Source organism: Podarcis vaucheri, assembly GCF_965113315.1.
Source record: "Podarcis vaucheri genome assembly, chromosome: 2".
Taxonomy (NCBI): Eukaryota; Metazoa; Chordata; class Lepidosauria; order Squamata; family Lacertidae; genus Podarcis; species Podarcis vaucheri.
Genome location: NC_138760.1, coordinates 127456509 through 127482406, shown reverse-complemented (window position 1 = coordinate 127482406; position 25898 = coordinate 127456509). Strand labels below are relative to the sequence as shown.

Here is a 25898-nt window from a genome sequence, read left to right as displayed (position 1 = left end):
CTGCTGTGGTGTTTTGTTTTGTGTGGGGTGTTTTTTTGGTTGTTGTTTTTTTGGAAAACCACTTTGCAGGTTTTAAAAAATAATTTTAATTTCTAATAATTTTATTAAATAAATAAAGAATAAATATAAATAACACAAGCCAAAGCACAATTCATCTTTAGATTTAAGTATCTGTCCATAGTCGCCTACTTGTTATCAGAGGCAGAGAATCCACATTCCTTTGTAAGAAAATATGAAATAACGTAAAATTGCCATTTTTGCAGGCAATTAAAAAAAAATAAAATTCAATGTTGGGGAGGGCTGACATGAAATTTTCCTCACCGGGTACCACCTGACCTTCCTACCTCTCTGCATCCCAGAAGTTACCAGTCAACACTCCCAGCAGCAACCGACCGACAGACAAAGTGCCACATAGAGGCAGTTAGTCCTCTGGGAATGATGGGCTTGACTGACAGCTTTACAGACTCCGCCCACAAGCGCATCTCCCTGGGGATCTCACAGCCCCTCCCCCTAGTTCCAGAGAGGGGGACATTCCCAGACCCCCCCCCCTGGAGATGCGGGGACTGAACCTGGGGTCCTCCCCTGGCCACCCCCCTCCCTACAAGGTAGGACAGGAAGAGCTGAGAGGGAGGGAGGGAGGGAGGGAGGCGGCGATTCCCGGCGAGGAGCTGCAATCACTTTCTCTTTCCCTCTCCAGCCTCGCTCCCAAACTTGTGCCTAGAATTCTGCCCAGCGACCGGTGCCGCCATCTGCGCGCAGATTTCCGATTGGCGGGATATTTCCCCCTCGCCCAATCCCTGGTTCCGCAGGCGGGGCAGAGAGCGGGTCTCAGAGTCGGAGGGAGGAGGAAAAGGGCGCTTCGTTTTGGGGGGAGATGGGGGTCCTCCTCCGCTGGCCCCCCCTGATCCTGGGGGCGGCGGCTGCCCACCTGCTGCTGCTCCTGGACTGCGCAGGTAAGGAGTGTGCTTTTTTGGGGGGGGGGGATAATCCCTTCCCAGACATCTCTTTCCCAGACTTGGGGCTTGCTTTGTATGCCGCCAGGGGCAGGGGTCGCTTCACTCCTGGGCTCGGGCCTCAAGCAAAGAACAAAACAAAGCTGGAAGGTGTTGGCAGGATTAATGGGGGGGGGGAAGTGACTCGCCTGTCCCGCCCCCCGCAGCTTCGTGTTGACTCTGATTTCTCTCTGTGTGTGTGTGTGTGTGTGTGTCTGTGTCTGTGTCTGTGAGAAATACAGATACAGAGTCTTCGCTCGTCTATTTTTTTACCTTCCTTCTTCAATCTAATCTAACCCTCAGCCGCTCTAAAAACTCTGGAGACCAGCCTGGGGGTGGGAGCTGGACGCGTGTAGAGCTGACTTCATTTCGGGGTAAACGTCTGAATAAGGGGTCCCCACCCGCAATTCCCCATGTTGTTTTGTTCAGGAGTTCGCTTTCACAGCCACATTCATCCCCAGGTTTTTCTGATTTACAGTTGTAACTCCCCCAGTCTCCTCCACCAAGAAAACCCTTTTCCTGTTGCCTGTCAAAAATGTAGGTTTCCTAAATTATGCAGGGGGCTTCCCGCCTGTCCCGCCCCCCGCAGCTTCGTGTAGACTCTGGTGTGTATGTGAGACAGACAGACAGACAGACAGACAGAGTACAGGTCTTCCCTCTTCTATTTTTTACCTTCCCTCTTCTAACACTCTAACCCTCAGCCGCTCTGAAAACTCAGCTAAACACTCTGGAGACCAGCCTGGGGGTGGGAGCTGGACGGGTGTAGAGCTGACTTCATTGGGGGGGGGGGTGTCTGAGTAAGGGGCCCCCACCCGCAGTTCCCAATCTTGTTTTGTTCAGGAGTTCCCTTTCACAGCCACATTCATAATCTGGTTCTCCTGCTTTACAAATGTAACTCCTCCACCCCCCCAAAAAACCCTTCCTGTTGCCTGTCAAAAATGTAGATTTTGTCAGTTATTCAGGGGGCTCCTCTCTGCCGTTTCTGTACAGCCCCTTGTGCACGAAGGGCACAAACAACTCCTGAGAGAGAAATGGGGGCCCCCACCCTACAGCCCGGTTCCCCTTGAATACGCCCTCTTTTTATATTCTCCCTCCCCCCCAAAAAAAAAGTTCAGAAAAGTTGGAGCCTCTGCCTGGCTTCTGGGGCTCCTAGACATGAATTGCCCTTGCTCAGAATATTCCTGCTCCCTCAGCTCACCAATCCACTGGCTCTGCATACTATTCCAGGATTTATCCCTATTAAATACTTAATTCCACATTCCTGATTGCTGCCTTTGGTGTTTTTCTCCTTTTGGGGTTGCCACTCACATTCTCTGTTTAACTAAAATGTATATCCTGCTCGATTGTGGTAAAAACTCTTATTAATTTACAGGAAATAGTAAAATAATAAAAACAGTCAAAGCATTAAAAAATAACTAAAATTAGCATTGAGAGGTCAAAACACGTCAACATTTGACTATTTGGATAGGGTTGCCCAAAGAAAAATGTTTTAAACAGACACTTTTGTGAGACAAGCGTATTCTTCATGGGAGAAAGATCTGGAGATAGCAGCAGGGCATTTTTGTGAGTGGGAAGGGGGAATAGGGTGTTGAGATAATGTGGGAATTCTCCTTGACCCCTGCTGTTTATGAAATGAGGGAGATAACATTTGTTTTGCACTTGGATCCTATCTATGGAAGAATATGATTATCTAGTTTGGGTTGGTTGGTTATTTTCTTATGTTTGTGATTCCTCCCCCCCCCCCCCAATATTGTTTGCTTTTATAGTAAATAGTTTTTGTGCTTCTCTAGTGGAAAATGTTATGAAAGCTTTAAGAACTGAAGAGTAAGACCTGTTATTTCTCTCTTGAGCCCTCTCCATATGGGGGGCTGCCCCCTCACTGTGTCTGCTACAGGGCTGGCCAAAGGGTGGTGGAGACCACTGGTTCCTTCAGATTCCTCCTCATTTTGTGGCTCTTTGTCTCCCGACCACTGAGCAGAACTGCCTGTCTTGTTTAGCCAGATGCCACAACCAGAGGCAGCCTTGCTCTGAGCTCTTGTGGTTTGAAGTGGGGGGAGCCCCTGCCCTGGGAGGGGAGGGTCTTAGAAGTGGGTCCCATTTGATCTTGCCTGAAAGGAAACCCAGCTGGAGGGAGGTAGCAGAGTCGACACGCCATCAAGGCAGGGGCAGAGCTACCTGCCCTGGCACCTGGGGCAGTGGGGGGGCGCGGGTGCGGCGGGTGCTGAGGCCCTTCTTCGTGTGCTGTGCTGCCTTCTTGAGAGGTTTGGAGGGTAGAAATGCGGGAACTGGGCCTTCTCTACAGTGGCTGCCCATCTGTGGGATGCTCTCCCCAGGGAAGTTCACCTGGCACCTTCATTATACAGCTTTAGGCACCAGGCAAAAATGTTCCTTTTTAACCAGACCTTTGGTTGATTTGATTGACACCCTTTAAAAATGTGGGGGTTTCCAAATTTAGTTTTAGATTTACTAAATTCTAAATCAAGATATCAGACTAGATCAAGAAATAAATGTAATATCCTTAGGGGAGAAAATATATAAAATAAGCACATTTGCAGATGATTTAGTGTTAATGGTGGAAAACCCAAAGGAAAGCATAGCGAAGACTCTAGAAAAAATGGAAACCTTGGAAAGGTTTCAGGAAAAAATGAAACTAATGGTAAAAAACATGGGAGACCAAGAGAAAAAGGAACTGGTAAAAAAATTTGGATTACAAATTGTAAAAAAAGTGAAATTGTTAGGAATTCAAATAACAATAAAAATATAAATTAGTTTGGAGATAATTGTTTAAAAAATTGGGAAGAAATAAAAAGAGAAATGGAAATTTGGACAAAATTGAATTTAACACTCTGGGGTAGAATTTCAGCTATTAAAATGAATATCTTACCAAAATTCCTGTTCCTTTTCCAAATGCTCCCCGCAATAGGTAACGATGACTGTTTTAAAAAATGGAAAACGGACCTAACAAAATTTAAATGGCAAGGCAAAAAGTCATGGATCAAATATAAATTATTAGCAGACATAAAAGATTGGGGTGGCTTTGGACTCCCAGACCTGAGAATATACTATGATGCAGCATGTTTTAGTTGGATCAGAGACTAGATAATAATGACGTTTTATCTAGATGTTTTAGTTGGATCAGAGATTAGATAATAATGACATTTTAGACTTGGGATGGAACAACAGATACGGCTGGCATGCCTATCAAATATACAACAAAGTGGTGGTGCATAAAGAATTTCTAAGTCATGTGTCAGGGATACAGGGACAGAGGCACAGGGAAGGCAGGAAATGGAGAGCGATGGAGAGGAATCCCAGGACAGCGAGGAAGAGGATAGCAATGATGCAAGGGATTCCATGAGTCTCTCCAGCGAATCAGAGGATTCCCAGAAGGGGGCGCCTGTGGTCAGGGCAAGGGGAGCCCCAGGGGGAAAGTGTCAGGAGCGGGGGGCCAGCAGGGGACCCCAAAGCGGCAGCTGGGAATCAGGGCCAGCCTCCCCGCCAGAGCGCAGCGAAGGGGGGGGAGGTTCCAGTGTATCAGGGGAAACAGCTCCGGCAGCAGAGAAGGAGGAGGGGTCAGAGCAAGCCATTCTCCCGGAAGGGGAGGAGGGCAGTGAGGGGAGTAGCATAACTGTCAAAAGGAAGGTTAGAGGTTGGGCGTGTGCGCCAAGTTCAAATGAGGAGGCGCGCGGAAGAACAGGGAGCCCGGAGGAGGAGGGGCCAGGTCCCAAAGCCCGCAGGAGGGGGGAAGAGCAGTCTGGAGATTCCGCTTCGGGAGAATCCAGGAGGGGCGGAACCCCGGCGGGCAGAAAGACCCTGCGGAAAAGGAAAGAGAGAAAAAGTTGGAGCAGCGTAAGCCTATTAAGCTGGTGTAGGGGAGGGACCAATTCAGAGGGGACTTCTACCGTCTAAGGTTAACAGACGTGGGGGCTGCGCGCCTCGGTTGTGGAACTTACTATGAACTGCAATAAACGTCCTTGTATATAAGAAGAACTTGGTGTTGGTCTTTCGTGAGCTGAGACCTGAGGCAGCCCTGACATCATGTAATTAGAAATTTGTTATATAAGGTCTGGGTGAGACATAGAAGGTTGTTAGAACTGAAAACCCCATGGTGGGTTTCACCGTTAGAAGTAATAGCAGTCAAAAAGAAAAACACGACAGGAAGATTGGCGGCATACCAGCAGCTCCTAAAGGAGGAACAGCGCCAATTAAAAGTAAGACCTTACGAAGAGGTGACCCAATAATGCACCACATGTTTACAATATCATCAAATTTCCCAAATATTTAATCAGGACAAAGCAATAGGATTTGAAAAAGTAGAATCAAAATTACAAAAAGTATTATTACAAAACTCGAAAAAGAGTATATCCAAAATGTATAATTTATTATTAGAATGGGAGTTAAAGGATGAAGAAGTAAAAGAAGTTATGACGAAATGGGCATGTGATATAGGTTACGCAATTCGGCTGGACCAATGGGAGAAATTATGGAAATGTGATATTAAATTTACAGAATGTTACACAATCAGAGAAAATTTGATGAAAATGGTGTACCAATGGTACTTAACTCCGGTAAAATTGGCTAAAATTTACAAATTAAAATCAAATACCTGTTGGAGATGCAAGAAAGAAATAGGAACAATGTTTCACATGTGGTGGGAATGCTGACCTATTAAACAATTTTGGAATGAAATATATGAAGAAATCAAAAAGATGTTTAAAATATCATTTAGTAAAAAACTGGAGGCATTCCTTTTAGATATAATCACAAAACCGCGAAGGAGCCTTTTTAAAGGCTCCGGAACGGCAGCGGGTGTGTGGCGCGGTGCTGAGAGTCGTCACCCAAGCCCGTGGAGCGAAGCCGCGTCGCCATTGTCGGAGAGCGCTGATTCCTTCCTGAAATTTGGATTGAAAACAATTACCCGTGAGTAGGATCTAAAGTTCTATCTGGATTTGGAACCAATTTTAAAACGATTTGGCTGGAAACGGGAAAGGCATAAAATAAGGAAGCCTGCCTTTCCGGACTGCAGAAAGTTCAAAGCAAAGAGAGTGCAAAGCTGTAATTTGAGAAGGACTACTTTGAAAACGAGTAAACCTAACATTAGAACTGAAACCCCCCTCTTGCATGCAGGAGCAGAGGGGGAGGAAGGTGCATTTTATATACCTGCATGAAAAGGAACTATTGGAAAAAATTATCTGCTGTCTTAAACCCTGGGAACGGACTGCCTGAACAGGGAAGCCGAATAGAGGACTGTCACTTTGTTAAAGGGAATCCCTTTGAACTGACATTCAATTTAACTTTGTGAAAGATACAGAATTACTGGACTGTAAAGACTTTGGAATAAATTTGGGAACTGTTACAGTAGACTTTTGGAGACATTGGGGACTTTTTTAAAGAGACATTTTGTTGCAAAAATTTTGGAGATTTCTCCCCCTAGAGGACTTTGTTGAAATAGTTGCAAATTGGACTTCAATAGCTAAGCCACTGGAAACTTCCACTTGAAAACAATCTACAGGCGTGGGAACGACCTTGGCTGGGTGTGAGAGTGTTATGGCAGAACTACTAGATCCGGTAAACATTACAAGATTGACACTTCACACCAGCGAAGGGCTTTGGTTTCAGGTACAGTAACAGCTGCAGCTGGACAGACAAAAGCAAAAGCTATGTCATCTGACGCTGTGGCACAAGCTCTTTGTAAAATAAATGAGTCTTTGGAATTTTTGACAAAACAAGGTGCGGAATCAAGTAAACAACTGGCTGAGGTTTCAGCAAAACTTGATTTGAATACGAAAAGCGTCAATGAATTGGGTAAGAAGGTGAATTCAAACACACAGTCTATTGAAAGACTTCTAGAAGAATCGGCCACAACTCGAAAGATTGCAGAGGAAGCTAAGGGTATTGCAGTTGCTACCCAGGAAAAGATACCACCAGTCTATAAAAAATTAGAAGACCACGAGCTGGCTTTGTCTATGCTTGAATTGCAAAGAAAAGAGAGAAATTTGAGAATAAGAGCGGTGCCTGAAAGTGAGAAGGATAATTTGGCGGACTTTCTTACAAAAGAATTCTTGGACTTTTGGCAACAGGAGCCAGAGAAGGAAGAATTTAAGATAGTGGCTGCTTTTAGATTGGGCAGAAGACAAAACAGAAAGAAGCCAAGGGACTGTTTGATAACTTTAAGATCAAAAGAAGAAAGAGACATAATATTGAATTTGCACTATCAAAGAACTTTGGAAATTGAAAATTCCTTTGTGGAGATCTTTAAGGACATACCTTAAGCACATTTTGGATGTAAGAACCTACTACAAAGATCTGGTTGACCTACTGAGAAAGAATAGAATACCCTTCAGGTGGGAATTTTCTCAAGGCCTATCTTTTAAGTACAAGGGAAGGAAAACAAGAATAAAATCAGTGAGTGACAAGGATGAATTTCTACGAGATAACGAGGAAGATCTTTTGAAAGAAGTGGTTGGAGTGGAACCAAGCCCATCAGCAGAAGAAATACCAGACATAGCCAATTTATCATTTGGATTGAACCTACCGACAGAAGAAGAACAACGACTTTGGGCAGTAGGAGGGAAAAGTAAATAACTTAATGTCTCTACAACTTCTAAGTTGGAATTCTAACGGTTTGAACCTTCCCCAGAAGAGGAAAAATGTTTTTCATATATTGAAAAAAGAACAATTGGACTTGATTTGTTTACAAGAAACACATGTGACAAGGTTGCATAGAAAATTACTTATCAACAAAAGATTAGGACAAGAATTTATCTCATCTGACAAAGTCAAGAAAAGAGGAGTGGTGATCTATGCAAAGGAAAAATTACTCCCGAAATTGATGTTTAAAGATGAACAAGGAAGATTTCTGGCAATTGAAATTCAAGTTCAAGGAGAAAAATTTCTGATATTAGGAATTTATGCACCAAATGAGGGGAAGTCGGAATTCTTTAAGAAGCTGCATGAGACTCTACTGGACTATTTGGATTACAATTTAATTTTGATGGGAGACATGAATGGAGTAGTATCTACAAATATGGACAAGGCACAAAGACAGGTAGTCTCTAAGGATGGAAGATTACCAAAGACTTTCTTTGAAATGACTGAAAATATGGACTTGATTGACATTTGGAGAACAAAGAACCCTAGTGGAATGGCACCGAAAATTAAGAAAGCGGAAATCTGCCCAAAAACGTGCTCCGACCATAATGCGGTAAAGATGGAGATGAAGTTAACAACAGCTGGCTCTTTCAGATGGAGGATGAATGACACCTTATTCAGAGATGAAGAGGTCTACAAAAAGGCCCCAAAAACATTGAGAGACTATTTTGAAATAAATCTAAAAACAGACGTCAAAAAAAGAGTAATCTGGGACGCAAGTAAAGCCGTTATGCGAGGATTTTTGATACAACAAAATACAATAAGGAAGAGAAGCCAAAATGAGAAAAAGGATAAGATTTTGGAAAAGATAAAAGGAGAAAAGAAACTAAGATCCAAACCAAAGTCCCAAGAGATCTTGAGAGAAATTAAGCTACATCAGACACAATATATGGAATTGATGAATCAAGAAATAGAATGGAAAATTAAACAAATGAGAAAAGGACATTTGAATCTGCAGATAAATGTGGTAAACCTTTGGCTTGGCAATTGAAGAAAAGACAAAAATTAAATACTGTTACAAACTTAGGGGTTGAAGGAAAGAACATTTACAAGCCAAATGAGATCAGAAATTGCTTCCAGAGTTACTTTAAAAAACTATATTCACAAGGGCCGCAGAAAGAAGTGGACATAGATGAGTTTCTTAAGAAATATGGACTACAAAAAATTTCTCATCAAAGTAAAATAGATTTGAACCAGAAAATAACTGAACAAGAGATAGAAGGTGCCATCCAAAATATGCATTTGGGCAAATCTCCAGGACCGGATGGGATGACTTCCAGATATTATAAAGCTTTGAAGGAGTGGCTATTACAACCTTTGAAGAAAGTCTGTAATGAAATTTTGGAGGGGAAAAAAGCACCAGAATCGTGGAAAGAAGCTTATATTACACTCATACCGAAAACAGAGACTGAAAACACTCAGCTTAAGAACTACCGCCCTATATCGCTACTCAATGTGGATTACAAAATTTTTGCAGACATTTTGGCAAAAAGACTGAAAAAAGTATTGATGGAAGAGATTCATAAGGACCAAGCAGGCTTTCTCCCAGGAAGACATTTGTCAGACAATGTGAGGAATATAATAGATATTTTGGAATTATTAGAAGTGAACATAAGCACTAAAGCAGTATTGATATTTGTGGACGCAGAGAAAGCTTTTGACAATATCTCTTGGAGTTTTATGAAGAAGAATCTACATGGGATGGGGGTAGGCCAAGGATTTGAGAATGGTATGGGTGCAATATATTCTGAACTAAAGGCTAAGCTGATTGTAAATAATGTGGTAATGGAAGAATTTAAAATAGAAAAAGGGACACGACAGGGGTGCCCAATTTCCCCATTGCTTTTTATATCAGTCCTGGAGGTTTTGCTAAATATGATCAGAAGAGACCAGCTGGTTAAAGGGGTACAGGTCGGAGCTAAACAGTACAAATTGAGGGCCTCTGCAGATGACTTGGTACTTACTTTACAAGAGCCAGACACTAGTACGAAAAGAGTTTTAGAACTAATTCAAGAATTTGGTCAAGTTGCAGGATTTAAACTGAACAAACAAAAAACTAAGGTATTGGAGAAAAATTTAACAGCTACAGAAAGGGAGAGGTTCCAGAATGAAACAGGCTTAACTGTGGTCAAGAAGGTGAAATACTTGGGGATTAATATGACATCTAAGAATGTGAATTTATTTAAAGATAATTATGAGAAATGCTGGTTAGAAGTAAAAAAGGATCTAGAAATATGGTCAAATTTGAAGCTTTCCTTGTTAGCCGAATTGCTGTTATCAAGATGAATGTATTGCCTAGAATGTTATTTCTATTTCAAGCATTGCAAATTGTGGACAAGATGGATTGCTTCAAGAGGTGGCAGAAAGACATCTCGAAGTTTGTCTGGCAGGGCAAAAAACCCAGAATAAAACTTAAGATTTTAACTGATGCAAAGGAAAGAGGGGGATTTGTCCTGCCGGACTTAAAACTTTATTATGAATCAGCAGCCTTTTGCTGGTTGAAAGATTGGCTGCTTCTTGAGAACACAGACATTTTGGATTTGGAAGGTTTTAACAATGTATTTGGATGGCATGCATATTTATGGTATGACAAGGTTAAAGCGCATAAAGCTTTTAAAAACCATATTGTTAGGAAAGCATTATACAAGGTTTGGACTAGATATAAAGACTTGTTGGAAAATAAGACCCCAAGGTGGTTGTCGCCAATGGAGGCAAAAGCTGTGAAAAAGCTCAATATGGAGGCCAAATGGCCAAAATATTGGGAAATTTTGGAACAGGAGGGAGATAAACTGAAATTACAGAGTTTCGAGAAATTGAAGGTCAAAGTACGAGATTGGCTCCATTATTACCAAGTAATGGAGGTTTGCAAACAGGACAGGAAAATTGGCTTCCAGGTGGAGAAATCAGAATTAGAAACAGAACTGTTAGAACCCAATACTAAGAATTTGTCAAGAATGTACAACTTGCTGCTGAAATGGAATACACAAGATGAAACAGTGAAATCAGCTATGATAAAGTGGGCACAAGACATTGGTCATAACATTATGTTTGCTGACTGGGAACAGTTTTGGACCACCGGTATAAAATTTACGGCATGTAATGCCCTAAGAGAGAATATTATGAAAATGATTTTCAGGTGGTACATGACCCCAGTCAAGCTTGCAAAAATCTACCACTTGCCTGATAATAAGTGTTGGAAATGTAAAGAAACTGAAGGTACCTTTTTTCACCTTTGGTGGACGTGCCCGAAGATTAAGGCCTTCTGGGAAATGATATATAATGAAATGAAAAGGTACTTACTTCCCTAAGAAACCAGAAGCCTTTCTCTTGGGCATTGTTGGCCAATTGGTGCCAAAGAAAGATAGAACATTTTTCATGTACGCTACAACAGCAGCAAGAATACTTATCGCAAAGTATTGGAAGACCCAAGACCTACCCACTCTGGAAGAATGGCAGATGAAGGTGATAGACTATATGGGTTTGGCTGAGATGACTGGCAGAATCCAAGACCAGGGGAAAGAGACGGCGGAAGAAGATTGGAAGAAATTCAAAATTTATCTTAAGAAATATTGTAAAATTAATGAGTGTTAAAATGTTGTGGTTATAGAAAGTAAGTGGATTACAGCTGTAAAGATTAAGTAAAAGAAAAGGAAAGGAAACAATTAGATAAAATTAAGGAGGCGGATTTGCTGAAATAAATTTCAAAATTGGAATGCAGAAAGGGGAGGTATGAGGAGGTCGGTGAAGTAAGTTTTAAGAAAAAAAGGATCTGAAATTATACATGTTTGTTTTTGTGTGTGTATGTTTGTATTGTGTATTGTGTGTGTTTATATAAATTGTGAAAGTCCAATAAATATTTTATTAAAAAAAAGATATAATCACAAACGATATTCCTGACGATCAAAGGAAAGTATTCCTCTATGCGACAACAGCTGCCAGGATGCTCATAGCAAAAAATTGGAAAGGAAGAAAAATTCCATCAATGAAAGAATGGCAAATTAAATTTTGTGAATATATAAATCTGGCAAGACTCACAGCATTCATAAGGGGACAATCGGACCAAAAATTATTAAAAGAATGGGGATGTGCTAAATAGTATATGAAGAAACATTGTTCTGGAGTAAGCATATCGGTATGTAATGAATGATGCTTTGCAGGGTTAAAGAAAGAGAAAAATGGTGTAATAAGTATAAAGATAGAAGTAATTTACATTAGACAAAACAATTTAGAAAGAGTAAAAATGTTGAGGTCTTAGAACAAAGGAAGGAAGTCAATATGCATATATGTATGTAATGACTGGATTAGAATGATGATATGGTTTTATTTGAAGATGTGTGTTTTTGTTTGTACTGTTTTATTTTGGATTCAATGTTTGTAATTTTTGTTGTAATTTTGCATTAAAAAAGGATTAACTTTTTTTTAAAAAAATGTGGGGTTATTTTGGGGGGTGTTATTGGGTTGTTTTTCTTTTGATTTAATATTTTGTGGTTTTAGTTTTTGATTTCGTTCTGTTAACCGCCCTGAGATATGGGGTATGGGGTGAGATATAAATTATATTAATAATAATAATAATACGTCCCATTTTGCTACCCAAAACAAAACAGAAATTGCTCTTCCTTAGCCCTGTGCACACTACCTTCTGCCATGAAAATGCCCCATCTCTCACTGAACTCAACTCGGCTTCTCTCCGTCCAGGTGTGTGTGTGTGTGTGTGTGTGTGTGTTGCTGTGGGGTTGCCTCCTAAGCAGGCCAACTCTGGATATGATGTTGAAGCCTCTGCTCAGCTCCCTGCCTCCCCTCCATCCTCTCCCCAAGTCTTTGTTAGTTGGCTTCACCAAGTATCCATGTTTTTTGTGCATGTGGGATAGTAGGGACCGTGCTCAGCATTACACGAAGAAGGACTGGCCTGTGCGGGAGGAATTGGTGCCTTGCAGAAAAAGGAACATCATCAACGACCCTCTGGTGGACAGAGACAGAATACTCTTCCCACCGCTGCACATCAAACTCTGCTTAATCAAGCAGTTCACCAAGGCTCTGGACAAGGATGGTGACTGCTTCACTTACTTGTGCCAGGCTTTTCTAGGATTGACCATGGAGAAGTTGAAAGCTGACATCTCTGACGGTCCTCAGATCCGTCAGCTCATCAGAGATCCAGAGTTCGGAAACTCAGTGAACGAAGTGGAACTGGAAGCGTGGAAGGCATTTGTTCTGGTAGTGAAGAACTTTCTTGGCAACAATAAGGCCAGAAACTACGCAGAACTTGTCAACAACATGCTGACCGCTTTCAGAAACCTGGGCTGCAACATGCGCGTCAAGATGCACTACCTATTTTCACATATGGACCGGTTTCCTGAGAATCTGGGTTCAATGAGTGACGAGCAGGGGGAGAGATTCCATCAGGACATGAAAGAGATGAAGACCAGGTATCAGGGTCGCTGGGACGCAGTCATGATGGCTGACTACTGTTGGACTCTGAAGAGAGACCCCCGTGCCGCTGAGCATTCCTGGAGTTCCAAGAAGCGGATGTTCAAGCCCTGAAGTTTGAAAAATGGTGAAGCAACATGCAATTTACATGTACTTACCTTTATTAATTCCCCCCATTCAGTTTACAGTAAACCTGACCTGATGGAGAGAAACGGATGCCATTTCCTGATTCAGCAGTGCAAAAATACCCTAAATCAGTTGTAGAAATCTAGACAACATTCAAAAAGTAAAAAATTGTTGCCCAGTGTTATATATGCAGAAGGCTACACAAGGAGATAGAAGAACAGACACAAGAAAGGGACAAGGGGGGGGTAGAGAAGAAGAATATTCTATCAGTATTCAGTTCAGTATTCAAATAGAGAGGCAATCCCTGCCTATAACTAAAACCATAGGCAACCAGCCTGGAAACCACGGGTCTCCTTAACCCGGGAAAAAACCACGGTTCCGGAACTCAGCGCTGCTTATAAGACTGACCCTAGTGTGGGGCCCCGTTTTCTAAACGTCCCGTTCTACCATCCACGACAGCCTCCTGCCTAGCCTTAGGACTAAGTTTGGGACTCCCTATTGGACGCTTGCGCAGTGCAATCCCAGATTGGGGCCAGAGAAAACTAAGGTTGGAAAGAAAACAAATGACCTTGCATTCTCAAGTACATGACTCATCCCCAACAAGGGTCTTCGTGCAGGAAGGGCGGCTTCATTTGTAGGGACAGGAAAGAGAGAGAGAGAAGAACTTGTACGATGCTTCCGGCCACGCTCCGAGAGAAGGCGTCGAGGAGAGGAAAAGGAGATTTTCCACGGTCCCTCAGGCCATGCTGTGAGAGAGGGAATCGAGGGGGAGAGAGAGAGAGAAAGAAAGACTTCCAGGACCCTTCCGGGCACGCTCCGAGAGAAGGCGTCAAGGAGAGAAGAAAGGAGATTTCCATGATCCCTTTGGCCACACACCGAGAAAGGGAATCGGGAGAGAGAGATTTTCATCGGCCCTTCCGGCCACACTCCGAGAGAAGGTGTTGAGGAGAGAAGGAAAGAGATTTCCACGATCCCTTTGGCCACACTCCGAAGAAGGGAATTGGGAGGGAGAGAAAGAGAAAAAAAGGATTTCCATGACCCGGCCACGCTCCGAGAGAAGGCGTCGAGGAGAGGAAAAAAGAAAAGTTCAGCTGCCGTGGAGACGTTATTCTTCCACCCCCTCCCAATGTACTACTTTCAAACCATACTCACGTCCTCGAATGTCCCTCGTGGATCCCAGGATCCTTTCTTTGGCCGGCTTGACCTTGCCTTTGCACCCCTGGCTGAGCTTTCTGGTGACGATTGATTACCACCGGCAAAGAGGAGGCAGGGAGAGGAAGAAAAGGATCCCTGGGCTAAGGCTGCCCAGTGGCGCCCGATCCACCTTTATCTCCCTCCTCACCTTCAGAGGAGAACCAAGATTGCCCTTCGTGGTCGCCAAACTGTTAACAGAGGAATCCGAGGGCTCCTTTGGACAAGAAACAAAGACACCAACCAGGATAACTTGGAGCAAAACAGCAGCCTGTAGGCTTGGCCTTTATTGGAAACTGTCATGACAGGACTCCCACCTGCAACAAGATGAAGCAAAATGGAAGCCCTGAATAAAGGAAGACCCCAACTTTTATTAGTTACTAATCCCCCAAACTACATCATGACTACATCACAACTACATCATTGATACATCACAAAAAGGAGGGGTTGATGCAGGAGTTGAGGAGGTAACTTGAGTATCTTGTCACCTGGCAGGTTCCTCCTTTCCCCCTCCCCGTGAGTCACTTCCAAGAGACAAAGGGGAGTTGGCAGTTTCCTGCCCCCAGAGGGAAGATGTGATCACTGTCCTTTGTTCCAGTCCATGTTGAATCCACTCCCATATGCAAGTCCATTGGGCCCTTGATGGTTTTCTATCTGGGTCCATCAAGGTTGCCATGCCAACTGGGCAGGGCCCCGGAGTACATGCTGGCACAGTTAAGGGGTTATGGCTGTCCTGTATCAAACCACCCCCCTTTGATAGTCCGTCTTTCATGAAGCAAAATAAAAGTGGTCCAGCGCAAATCCGTTGTACGGTTGATTTACTATGAATTTATAACAGAAACCCTTCAGAAGTTCAAAATTACTTTCACTTATCGGAAGCACCTTGATACATTTTGATTGGATTAGTCACGGTCAATTGAATCTGGAAACATTGTATTAACAGCTGTCAAAGTATAGAGAAGTAGGCACAGTCGCTTGCAGTACCTGCATGGCCGTCACAAGGGACGCTGTTTGGTAACGCTGATTGGCTGAAGCAGCAGCCAATTGAGCTAGGGTTCAGGGAACAGGTCTACCCAGGAAAAGGATAAGGCGAAAAGGGGTTTCATTAAAGCGAGCTGTCAATTCAAGCGCTTCCTTATTTACGGAAGGCTTTTTGGGGATGTCTCTCTAAAGGGGCATCCCCGGTGTCGAAAGTAGGCGAGTGGGAGGTGTATGTGTTGTGCTTGTGCGGAACATTGAGGGGGGGGGGTTCTCCTACAGAGGGCAGGTCTACAAACTCCCCCAACCCCTGCTGAACATTGGATCTCCTCATTTGGGGCTGCTGCCTGTAATACAGCAGGATTAGGCTGCCGCCTTCATCTGCAGAACCCCTAACTCTGCCCCTCTCTCTTTCTTTCCAGACTCCACTTCTCACTCCCTGCGCTACTTCCACGCAGCCGTGTCTGAGCCTGGCCAGGGGCTGCCCCAGTTCATTACTGTGGGGTACGTGGATGACCAGCAAATTGATCAGTACGACAGTGACACCAAAGAGGCGCTGCCTCGCGTCCCCTGGATAAGGAAGGCGGAAAAGGAGGATCCTCAGTACTGGAACACGGAGACTCAGAAATCTCAGGGCTCAGAGCTGGCGTTCAGGGAGAGTCTTCAGACACTGCAGAATCGCTACAACCAGAGCGGAGGTGAGTGGAAGGCAGGAGAGGAACAGAGTCACACCTCCCCCCCCCAATGTTTCCTCCAAGGGCCAGAATTGCAGGGAGGGGGCTGCTGGGAGGAAAGGAAATGGAGGGTGGGGGGCTCCACCAGGGCAGAGGCATCTCCCCTTCCCCTAATAAATAAAGAGAATGAGACTTGGAGGGGAGAGACCCCCCCCCAGTATGACCCTCTCTGGACCTGCACATCCTACCAAGGAAATGTCTCCACTGCCTGCGCTTCCTTCCACGCTGGGCTTGGCTTAGGCCTTCTGAGGTGGGAATCTGTCTAGTTCATTTTCCTCTGGGAGGGGAAGAGAAGGGTGGGGATCCTGAGGCTGAGACAAGCAAGCCTTGAGTTCTGGTCCTGCTTAAGGAGAAGCCAGCTGCCCAGATAACTTCTTTTAATGTTGTTGTTTTGAAGATTTGGTGGTAGCCCCCTGGGGTGGGCAGGAGGATGCAGAGACCCGCCATCTTTGACAAGGGCAGCCTGGCTTCTGCTGAAAAGGGGGGCCATTCTGAAATGGGGCAACCCCCCCTTGCAGCTTCCCTTTCCCTCCCAAGCTATGAGGAAACTTCTTTTTCCGAAGGCCCTTCCATGACTTTCCTCCTTTTAGGGAAAAGGTCCTTGATATGGAGAAGCTGGGGGGAGAGAGATGGAGGGGAAGAGGAGCCCTACTCTCTTGAAAGGGCCCCCAATGTGTGGGTGTCCCCCTTCCATATTGCCCCTTTCCTCTTTCGGGGGGGGGGGAGACGGGGCAGCTGAGGCATCTCTCCAAAAGGGGCAAGATCAAGAGGAGCAGAGCTGGGGGGAAAGACGGACAGACTGTGACCAGTGTTATGTACTGAAGTTCTCACCCTGGGCCAGCAGGGGGATACTGAGAATAGTTATGCAAATGAAGGATTGAAAGTGATGTTCAGTGATTGGATTGTTTTTATGCAAATGAAGGATCGAAAGTTACGTTCAGTGATTGGATAGTTTTAGAAAGTTGCTACAGTTACATTGTTCTGGAGCTCTATATAAGCAGGCTGACTGAGCCCTTCAGTCAGTTCTGTTCTGGCCTCTGAATAAACAAGAGCTGTTTGAAGAATCACTGTGTCGTCTGATATGTTCACCCACAACTTAACAACCTCCAACCCTGCAAGGGCGGGGGGGGGGGAGAGACTGTGAGGCGATGAGAGAGAGGAGGGCAATTAAAGGGGGGCTTTATAGGCTCAGGATTGTAGCGTTTGCCTCAGTGAGCCTTCAGAAAGATACAATGCTGGGTGATTTTTCTCCCCTCTGACTGCTGCCTCTTCCCTGAGTCTCAGGCAAATAAATCCTTTTTCCTGGGCTCTTTTGCTGATGGGGGAGGGGCTGCTCTGACCCCCCCTGACCTCCTGGGCCTCTTCTGGTCCTTCCAGGGATCCACACCCTTCAGTACATGTACGGCTGTGAGCTGAGGTCAGACGGGCGCAAAGGAGGGTATAGGCAGTTTGGCTACAATGGGAGAGACTTCATCGCCTTTGACAAGGAGACCCTCACCTGGACGGCAGCCGAGATGGAGGCCCAAGCGAGCAAGAGGAAGTGGGATCCTGACTTGGCCCAGAACCAGTACAGTAAGCACTACCTGGAGGAGGAATGCATTGAGTGGCTGCAGAGATACCTGGAGTACGGGAAGGAGACTCTGCTGAGGACAGGTGAGGGGGGGGGCAGTGAAGAGGGGAGGGGGTTCAGTGGGGCAGTTTTCCTACAAATTCCCCTCCCCCTCTAACAGTTTTCATTTCTGGACCAAACAGCAAACACTTTTCTTGGTGGGGGAGGCAGAAATAAGTTTGGGACTCTGGGAGGAGAAAGGGGGTCACTTGAGAGTATGATTGGGGGGGGATGCTTAAACCCCCCCCCCAGAATAAGGGATGGGAAAGGACAAATGGTGGGAGGTGGCACAGAAACAGCAGGGAAGGAGCCAGAAAAGCAAAGTGCATTTTAAATTAAGTAAAAACATAAAATTGAAATGGGCAGATTTGAGGCGGGATACAGAAAAACCTTTTGCCTTTACACTTGGGTAGGGGAAAGTGGGGCAGATTGATGGAGAAAAATCCACTCTCAAAATGAGTCAAATGATAAAAAAAATGTTTATGCATGGCATAATTAATCAATATTATAATAGCAATCAAAAGACCCATTAAAGTTAGAAGATAATGAGAATATAATGACGAGTAAAAAATGGGTTTTGTATGCTTGTGCCCCACCTACGGGGCACTTTGATACAAAGCATAAATTGTATGAGAATGTTAATTATTTACAAAAAAATTAATGGGAAAATTTTTTTTTATTGTGAGAGATCATAATCAGCCCTACAATTTGTTACTTAAAAATCTAAATTACGTGTAAAAACTAACAGTGTTTCAGACATATCATAGACTTTATGGGAGGTTTTCTTAACAAAACATCAAAACTTATATTAATCTTTCCTCAAACTCCTATCCATTAAAAAAAAAACTTTGGAAAAACTTTAAAAAGTATAAGAACTCACATTAGGTAGTCCAAAAATAGTAATTTAAACAAAATGCTTATAAAAAACTAAGATATTTCCTTAACGTTTAGCTTCTATGAATGTGCAATCGAAGCTAAGTTAAGGAAATATCTTATTTTTTATAAGCATTTTGTTTAAATTAAATTAAATTACTATTACTAGCATCCTTGAAATCAATGCTTGCCTTATCTTCTACAATGGAGAAGACAAACATACAAGATGCTGGATATTTCCTCAGATATGACACTTGATAATCGTTCATATATTATATTTAGAAATGACTTTGGCCACATAGTAAACAACAGTTTTTTCCAAATTTTCATGAGTAGGAAATCAGTTTAGAGATTTCATGCAAACTTGTATATTGGGGCACTATTGTACACTAGCAGGGCACTTTTATACGTATCATTGTGCCCCGTGTCTTAGTGTATCAAAGTGCCCCAGTGGACATTTTCAGAAAACTTAACAATTATTAAAAGCACTGAACTTATTTAAAAATCACGTGTAATCCTGATTACTGATAATTTACCTTAGGTATTTTTCAATCTTAACTAAACGACGAAAAACAGCATTGGAACACTTTTACATTTCACGTACTTTTTTAGTTGGCTGCGCTAAAAACCCACCTACTCTCGTCAAACGCCAATGGCGAAGTGGCGGGCAGCGCGGTCGCAACTGTCATACTCACACATGTACAGACACATTTTAGTGTCTCAATTATTGAAATATTGTTGGTGTATCAATGTGCCCCTTGCATCAATGTGCCCTGCCTCCCCCTACATACTTATGGGGAAAGTCTTTAAAACTAAATTAATTAACCTTTTTTTAAATAGAAAATGTGTGGGGAGCCCATAAAATATGGATGCAGCCCGCTAAGTCTGTAGGTTAGCCACTCGTGGCCTAGAAGCAGAGAGCAGCGAGCACATAGTGAGAGAGTATGGAAATTCCCTCTTCTACCTTCTTATATTATTTATTTGTGAGGAATTTTACTTTTTCCCATGGGGAACATTCAGAAGTGTCATCTTCCCCAACCCCATGCCTTGAAATGGTACAGCCCACTCTTCCGCCTTCAGGAATCTGGCACAAGGGCCAGTCACATGATCAAGTGTTTTGACTGGCTTTCTTCCTGTCTCTCTCTATTAGCTTTGCTGATATTAACATTAATTGAAAATGAAATAATTCTGGCACCCTCCCTTTTTGAGGCCTGACACATACGTATTAGCCGTGTTTAGAGAGATCTGAGCAAATTCATCTGTGGGGGCCTGGCGATAATTCACCGCAGAGACCCTGAGCAAATTTGTTGAGGTTGAGGATTTCGCTCCAAAATCAACAAGGGTGACAACGTGCAAAGGAGGCTGGGAATCATCCTCTTTGGGACGGAGGTTCTGCTGAGGAAAGGTGTTGGGTGGGGAGGTCTTGTTATGGGTTTCTGTGGGGAAAGGGCTTGACCTTCCTTCCTTGCTGCTCCCCCAGCAGAGTCACATCCCCTCCGAGACCTGAGTTTCCAGTACAGGCATTGCAAAGTGGGTGGGATCCTGGAGCAGCCCCTTCAGACAACAGCTACCCAGGGAGCCAGGTTTTGAACAGGGGTTACATTCTGCAAATCATGCCTAAAGCCAAAATCATGTATAGTCAAAACACATTGGATTCATGGGCAATTGGGTTTGCCAAACTCCCTCTTCCCCAGACGCCCGCCTCCTCTTTTTGGTTTTTAGAATATTTTTGGCAAGTGCGTAAAGCTGTATGTGCACAAGTTAAATGTGCGTAAGTTGCTGGCTTACTGGGCCTCCTGGTCTGCCCTTTCCACTCCAGGGGAGGCTGCCGTGGAGAAGGGAGATGGGCCCTTTCCAACCTCAAGGGACCCTTTCAGGGCAGGCGGGAGAACTAGAAAGGAGCTCTGTCTTTCCTAGGGCTGTTGGCTTTGCTCACTAACTATGGAGCTGGAAAGTCACAGAGAACAGAGAGCAGCGAGTCCAGCATTTCTTCCCCCTCAAGAGAGAAACCAGGATCAGTTCATGACTTGCAACCTGGAAGGATCTGAATGCATCCCACTATTGGGGACCTGGTGAAATTTGCCCCTCAGCCTAGAGGCAGCTCCCTGGGACAATCTTGGAACCACAAGTTGTCATGTTTGAGTAGCGTTAGAGCTTGTATCAAGATGACAAATTAATTTAATTTTTACCCAGCCCTCCATCCCAAAGGAGTTTGCTTTGGCAAACAAAGGATAAAACATTTAAAACAGTTCCAGCATAGACACTGACTTGGGAAGATGCCAAGGGAGGTTGAGGAATCCCATTTATTCACAGTTCTTTTTAATTTCTGGAGATGTGAGATTGCAACTAGGTTGCCCCTTGGGTCCCTGCTCCTCTGCTCTTAAAAAATACAGGATTCCTTCAGGCTCCCGTTGTGGATGTCTCTCTGTTAACCCCAATGCGGCCCTTTTTCCAGAGGCTCCGGTGGTGAAGGTGACCAGGAAGGCAGACTATGACGGCCTGGAGACCCTCGTTTGCCAAGTCCACGGCTTCTACCCCAAGGAGATTGAGGCCAGCTGGGTGAAGGACGGGGAGGTCTGGCAGGAGGGCACCCTCCGAGGATTGGTCGCCCCCAACTCGGACGGGACCTACTATCTCTTGCTCAGTGTCCTGATCGACCCCGAGGAGAGGGAGCGCTTCCGGTGCCGCGTGGAGCACGACAGCCTGAAGAAGCCTCTGGAGGTGGCCTGGGAGAAGGAGCCTGGTGAGAGACAGACAGACAGACAGGAGGGGGAGGGGTGGGCTCTGGGAGGGGGGTTTCCACCCAACTTCTCAGATGGGGAACCCCAGTTGGATCCTGTCTATGTCTCTGGAGGCAAGTGACTGAATTGGAATTGGTAGATTTCGACAGAGATGCAGCCTTTTCTGGCAAGTGTCTCATAGGCCTTGAACTCAAATTGGAGGTAAAGCTGGCCTCCACCTTTTTGCCTTTAAGCCCAAGCAGTTGTGATGTCACAGAATGTGGCCAGATGTGTTATTTCTCCAAAATCAAATGCCCTCTTCCACATGGCTGACTTACTCACACTCCCTGTGACTGAAAAAGGGGCAACAAACTTAAAAGAGGGAGCCCCGGACTGACTGTACTTCACAGTGAAAAAGATTCTCACTCACTCCTCCTCACACTTGTGCCCAGCTAGAAATACTGATATTCATCCCCACTCAGCCCAAACACCCGCACACCGCTGGGAAGAGCAAGCAGGAATTTTAATAACAAGGATCGTCCCACACACACTGCCAGGAATGCAGTGCTTGCAGGAACCAAAGCAGAACATCTAAGAGCCAGACTCCCTTTTCCCCAGCAGGAGCCCATGAACGCACATCTCCACCCACAGCCCAGACTCCTTCTCACAGGCAGGCAAGTGAGGATTATGGAAGCGGCCCTGGAGCCAGAGACTCACACAGGCAGGGCAGAGGGGAACAGGGCTCACTCACCAGCGCTACCAAATTCAGAGATTCTACACAAACAAGAAAACCTGGACATTTTGCCTCATTTTAAGAATCTGTCTGGACAGACATTTTAAGTCTGAAAAAAAGGACGTGTCCAGGAAAAACCAGACATATGGCAACCCTACACAAGATGCTTCTTCCTAAGGGTTTGTGCCTTCCCTGAAGGCCTGTAATGCTGGGCTCTCAGAGGGGGGGGGGGTCTCAGAGGGGAGGGAATCCCTTCCTCTCAGGGTCACAACAGAGAAGGCTGAAGCACCTGAGAAGGAGGAGAGCTGCTTTTAAGTCTGGAGTCTGTGATGAAACAGATGTGCATGTCAACTGTCTTCCTTAAATAAATTGGTTATTTTGAAGAGCTCTAATGCTTTACTCTGGTGAGGGGGTGTAATGTACTGAGTTGAATAGAATCCAAACTGCAGCAGTCTGATTGGTCCTAGAACAATAGGATCCAAATTGCAGCAGTCTGATTGGTCCTAGAACAATAGGATTCAGAATGCAGTAGTCTGATTGGTCCAAGAACAATGCAGCAGTATGATTGGTTGGCAGGAACCACCCAATCATACTCCAGATACAAGTGAATCCACAACCTGATTGGCTTACAGTAGAATTCCAGAATTAACCAATCATGTGCAGCCCATTGTGTAAATAATGTATATAAAGCAGATACTTTGAGGGGACTTTCATTCATTCCTCCTCACCACTATGAGCTGAATAAAGAGCATGAAATCACTTTGCGACTCTGAGTATATTTCAGGGGGGAAAACTCCCTTGTATTGGGGCCACTACAGAGAGGACCTTGGCCTGTGAGGAGAGAAAGAGGGCCTGCTTTGCACACGTAAAATCCTCCCGGGCTCATAGCTCAGCACCTCCACTCAAGTCTCCTGCTTGAGGCCTTGGGGAGCTGCTGCCGCCAGTCTGAAAAATGTCTCTTGTCCCCTTTTAGTCAACCTGGGGCTCATTCTGGGAGCCATTCTGGGTGTCATAGCTGCCATCCTGCTGGTCTCTGGGATCATCTTCTTCATCATCCACAGTAAGTAAACCCTGGATGTGTTTGCTGCCTCTCCTGTGTCCTTCTGTTTTGGCCTCCGACTGGGAATGTCCTGGTGGAGCTTCCTGGCAATTGTCGCTGGCATCCCTACAGAGACCCCTCCCCATAAAACACCCTTTGAACATGAACCCAAAGTCCTGCTGATCATTGCTTTGCGCTCACTTCGTGATCAAGAAATTCACTTTCCACCTGAAGTTTTAATCCATCCTAAGCCTTCAGTCCTGTGCACACTTAGCAGGGAGCCTTCCTTGCATATCTTTAGGTGCCAGGCAAAAACATTTCTCTCCAACCAGGCTTTTGGCCTTTTAAATGTGTTTGTGGGAGGGGAGTTACTGGTTTGTTTTTGCTTTGTTGTGTATTTTGTGCTCTCATTTCATATTTTTATGTTGTAAACTGCCCTGCCATCTTCATTAAATGAATAAATAAATAAATATTGACCTGGGAGGACGCTGTATTGAACTGAATAGGACTTTCTTCTGACCAGACTTGCCTAGAATTGCACTGTTCATTATCTCTTCCTCCCCCCCTCTCTGGGCAAATTTGAGGATTAGGGGTCTGCTGGGAGTGAAATAATAATCTGAAAAGGAATAAGTGAAGGGACTGGATAATGTTTCCTTCCACCCTCTTGGAATTTGTCCAATGTCTGGTTCCCATGTTGATTTTTTTAAATTTAATTTTCTCATTCTTTTCTACTTCTTTGTAACTTGAGTTCCTTGAAATGCTCCCCTTCTGGGCTCACCTTCCTTGGAGGTGTTTGGAAGAGACAAGAGAAGCATCTGCTGGGAAGGTTTCAGCATCAGAGAGCCAAATGGTTGAAATAGGTTTGGGTGGCCTCTGGAGGTCCCTTCCAGCTCTGACCTTCTGCTTTTGTCTTCACAGGGAAATCAGCCTACGAAGAAACCCCAAGTGAGTGACTCCTCCCCTCTCTCTGTCTGACATATTCCCCCCCCCAATATGGGGCAGGAACAGGTTACAAACATATGAAAATAAACCTGGTGGTGCCCTAGTCCTTAAGCCCAAGACCTTGATGGAAAGCTTCAGCCTGTCTGCTCAGCCTGTCTGTGGACAACAAGGGGTCCCTCAGGGCCAGGAAAAGGCTGCAGAGAGACTGTCGGCTGAGGGAGGGGCTCCAAGAAGGAGCAGGAGGAGGAGCCGATGGTGGGGGGGGGAGAGGGATCTCTGGGGGTTTAATTGACTGGCACCTGAAGCTAAAGATTTGGTTCATTGGCTCAAGTCTGTGGATGTCAGGAACCCACCACTGCTCTCCCCCCCCCCCCGGCTTCTGGCTTTCTGCCCCCTTCCTGTTCTAGTCCCCTGCTGCCTCGATGCCAGGCTGTGCCCATCTCTCTTTGCCCTCCAGCATCTGCTTCTCCCTCCAGGGCTGTCCTTGAGCCCCCTTGCCTCTGGGCTGCCTGTCCCTGAACTCTTCTCAGGCCCCTCCCCAGATTGAGCCTGATTTGGGATGGGGGTCGGAAGGAGGGAGGAGAAGGGCTGGGGGGTTGGATGTCCCTCCCCAGGATCCTGACTCCTGTGTTTCCTCCCTTTTGCAGCAAGTGACCAGGGGCCCGCCAGCTCCACCAGGGGTAAGTGGGGGTGCAGGTGGGGGCAAAGTGGGGCTCTGGCAGAAGACTCTGTGGGGAACATCCTCAAATGGTGAAATGCTGTTACCCCCCCCCCCCTTGGGCTTTCCAAGAGTGACATAATCTGGAGTGTCCATTGAGCTGAAAATCGCTCTTGTGACTCATTCTGTCTCTTCATCTGAGCTCCTCTACCTGACAAATGGGTTCTACAATGGATGTGAATGAGAGATCTTGGAAGGGGTTCTGGAAGGGATTTTTCCTTCCAATAGGACTGCTTTGTGTCCTTCTTGTATTCCCCCAAAGTGTGCAGCTTGGCTCACTTGCTTGAGCTTCCCTCTGCAGGGATTTGCTCTGCAGGCCTATTTTCGTGACACTCCTAGCATATCTCATGTCGGATCTGACATGATGAGGGATGGTGGCTTTCCTTGTGAGGCTGGACTAGACGGCCTTTGGGTTCCCACTAGCTCTGTAATGCTGATGCCCCCACACCATGATGCTGGCTTTTGAAACACTCCTGTTCTTTATTTCTGCAGTTTCATACCAGCCCGGTGTGTGAGATGAGACCAGAAGGAGCCTGCCCAACTTTTGCTGTGAATTGCAGAGGCTCAGAGCCCCTCCTGTCCTTCAGTGCTGTTTCTGATGTTCCTTAATCCTGGCTCTCACCCATCCATTCTGACTCCATCTGTAACTTGAATTTGAGGGTAATCATGCTTTTCTGATGGATTATTGCCAATTTTGCTTTGCAGAAATGTGCTTGTATTAATCAGAAATCTTCCAGATATATGCAACTAAAAGCTTTTAAAATTAATGAGGAGACTAATGTCTCACAACAAATGAAACTGATCTGTACAAAACACAACTTGAAATAAGAGACATTAAACATATTTTTGTAAACTAAGAAATCTTTAATAGAAATACATTTTAAGAATTATAATATAAAAAAGGGATGAGGAGATTGACAACCACTTGCAGTGATTTTGATGGTATCTCTTGGTTATTTGTTGCTGTGGTTCCCTCCACAAGCCCTTCCCCAATCTTATGTCACTCACTTTCCATCCAAATTGAAGGAAAGGCAACATTTGAGAACTGCTTTAGGTGTATTATGCGTGAAATAGTCTAAATTGTTACTACCGACCTGCTTCTTGGGCTGCCCAGCCTTTGGCTAAACGGATGCTATGTCATGGAATGTGTAAAAGCAGCCTAACTGCT

The 25898-nt window shown here is 44.9% G+C and overlaps 2 protein-coding genes across 3 annotated transcripts in view; both read left to right on the top strand.

Annotated features, from left to right (window-relative positions):
- The window catches only part of LOC309527417 (major histocompatibility complex class I-related gene protein-like), a 54023-nt gene extending 28125 nt beyond the window's left edge, over nucleotides 1-25898 (top strand). The window contains exon 8 of the mRNA XM_082214268.1: nucleotides 25234-25898. Within this exon, the coding sequence (XP_082070394.1) occupies nucleotides 25234-25245 (12 nt within the window). The 3' untranslated portion in view covers nucleotides 25246-25898. The remainder of the gene's footprint in view (nucleotides 1-25233) is intronic.
- On the top strand, nucleotides 809-25898 carry LOC309527409 (major histocompatibility complex class I-related gene protein-like). Of its 2 annotated transcripts, XM_082214259.1 has the most exons (8): nucleotides 809-953; nucleotides 15785-16060; nucleotides 17474-17749; nucleotides 21034-21321; nucleotides 23005-23091; nucleotides 23989-24015; nucleotides 24660-24692; nucleotides 25223-25898. In XM_082214259.1, the coding sequence occupies exons 1-8, from the start codon at nucleotides 875-877 to the stop codon at nucleotides 25243-25245; spliced, it is 1089 nt and encodes a 362-aa protein (XP_082070385.1). In that variant the 5' UTR covers nucleotides 809-874; the 3' UTR covers nucleotides 25246-25898. The 2 variants fall into 2 exon arrangements, with proteins under 2 accessions (XP_082070385.1, XP_082070384.1); XM_082214258.1 differs by lacking the exons at nucleotides 23005-23091; nucleotides 23989-24015; nucleotides 24660-24692; nucleotides 25223-25898 and adding an exon at nucleotides 21394-22438 and having other exon boundaries at nucleotides 21034-21355.

Coding starts and splice junctions, on each gene's coding strand:
- LOC309527409 (XM_082214258.1), top strand. CDS start 875: ATGGGGGTCCTCCTCCGCTGGCCCCCCCTGATCCTGGGGGCGGCGGCT. Junction 954..15,784: donor GCTGCTCCTGGACTGCGCAG/GTAAGGAGTGTG, acceptor CTTTCTTTCCAG/ACTCCACTTCTCACTCCCTG. Junction 17,750..21,033: donor GGAGACTCTGCTGAGGACAG/GTGAGGGGGGGG, acceptor CCCTTTTTCCAG/AGGCTCCGGTGGTGAAGGTG.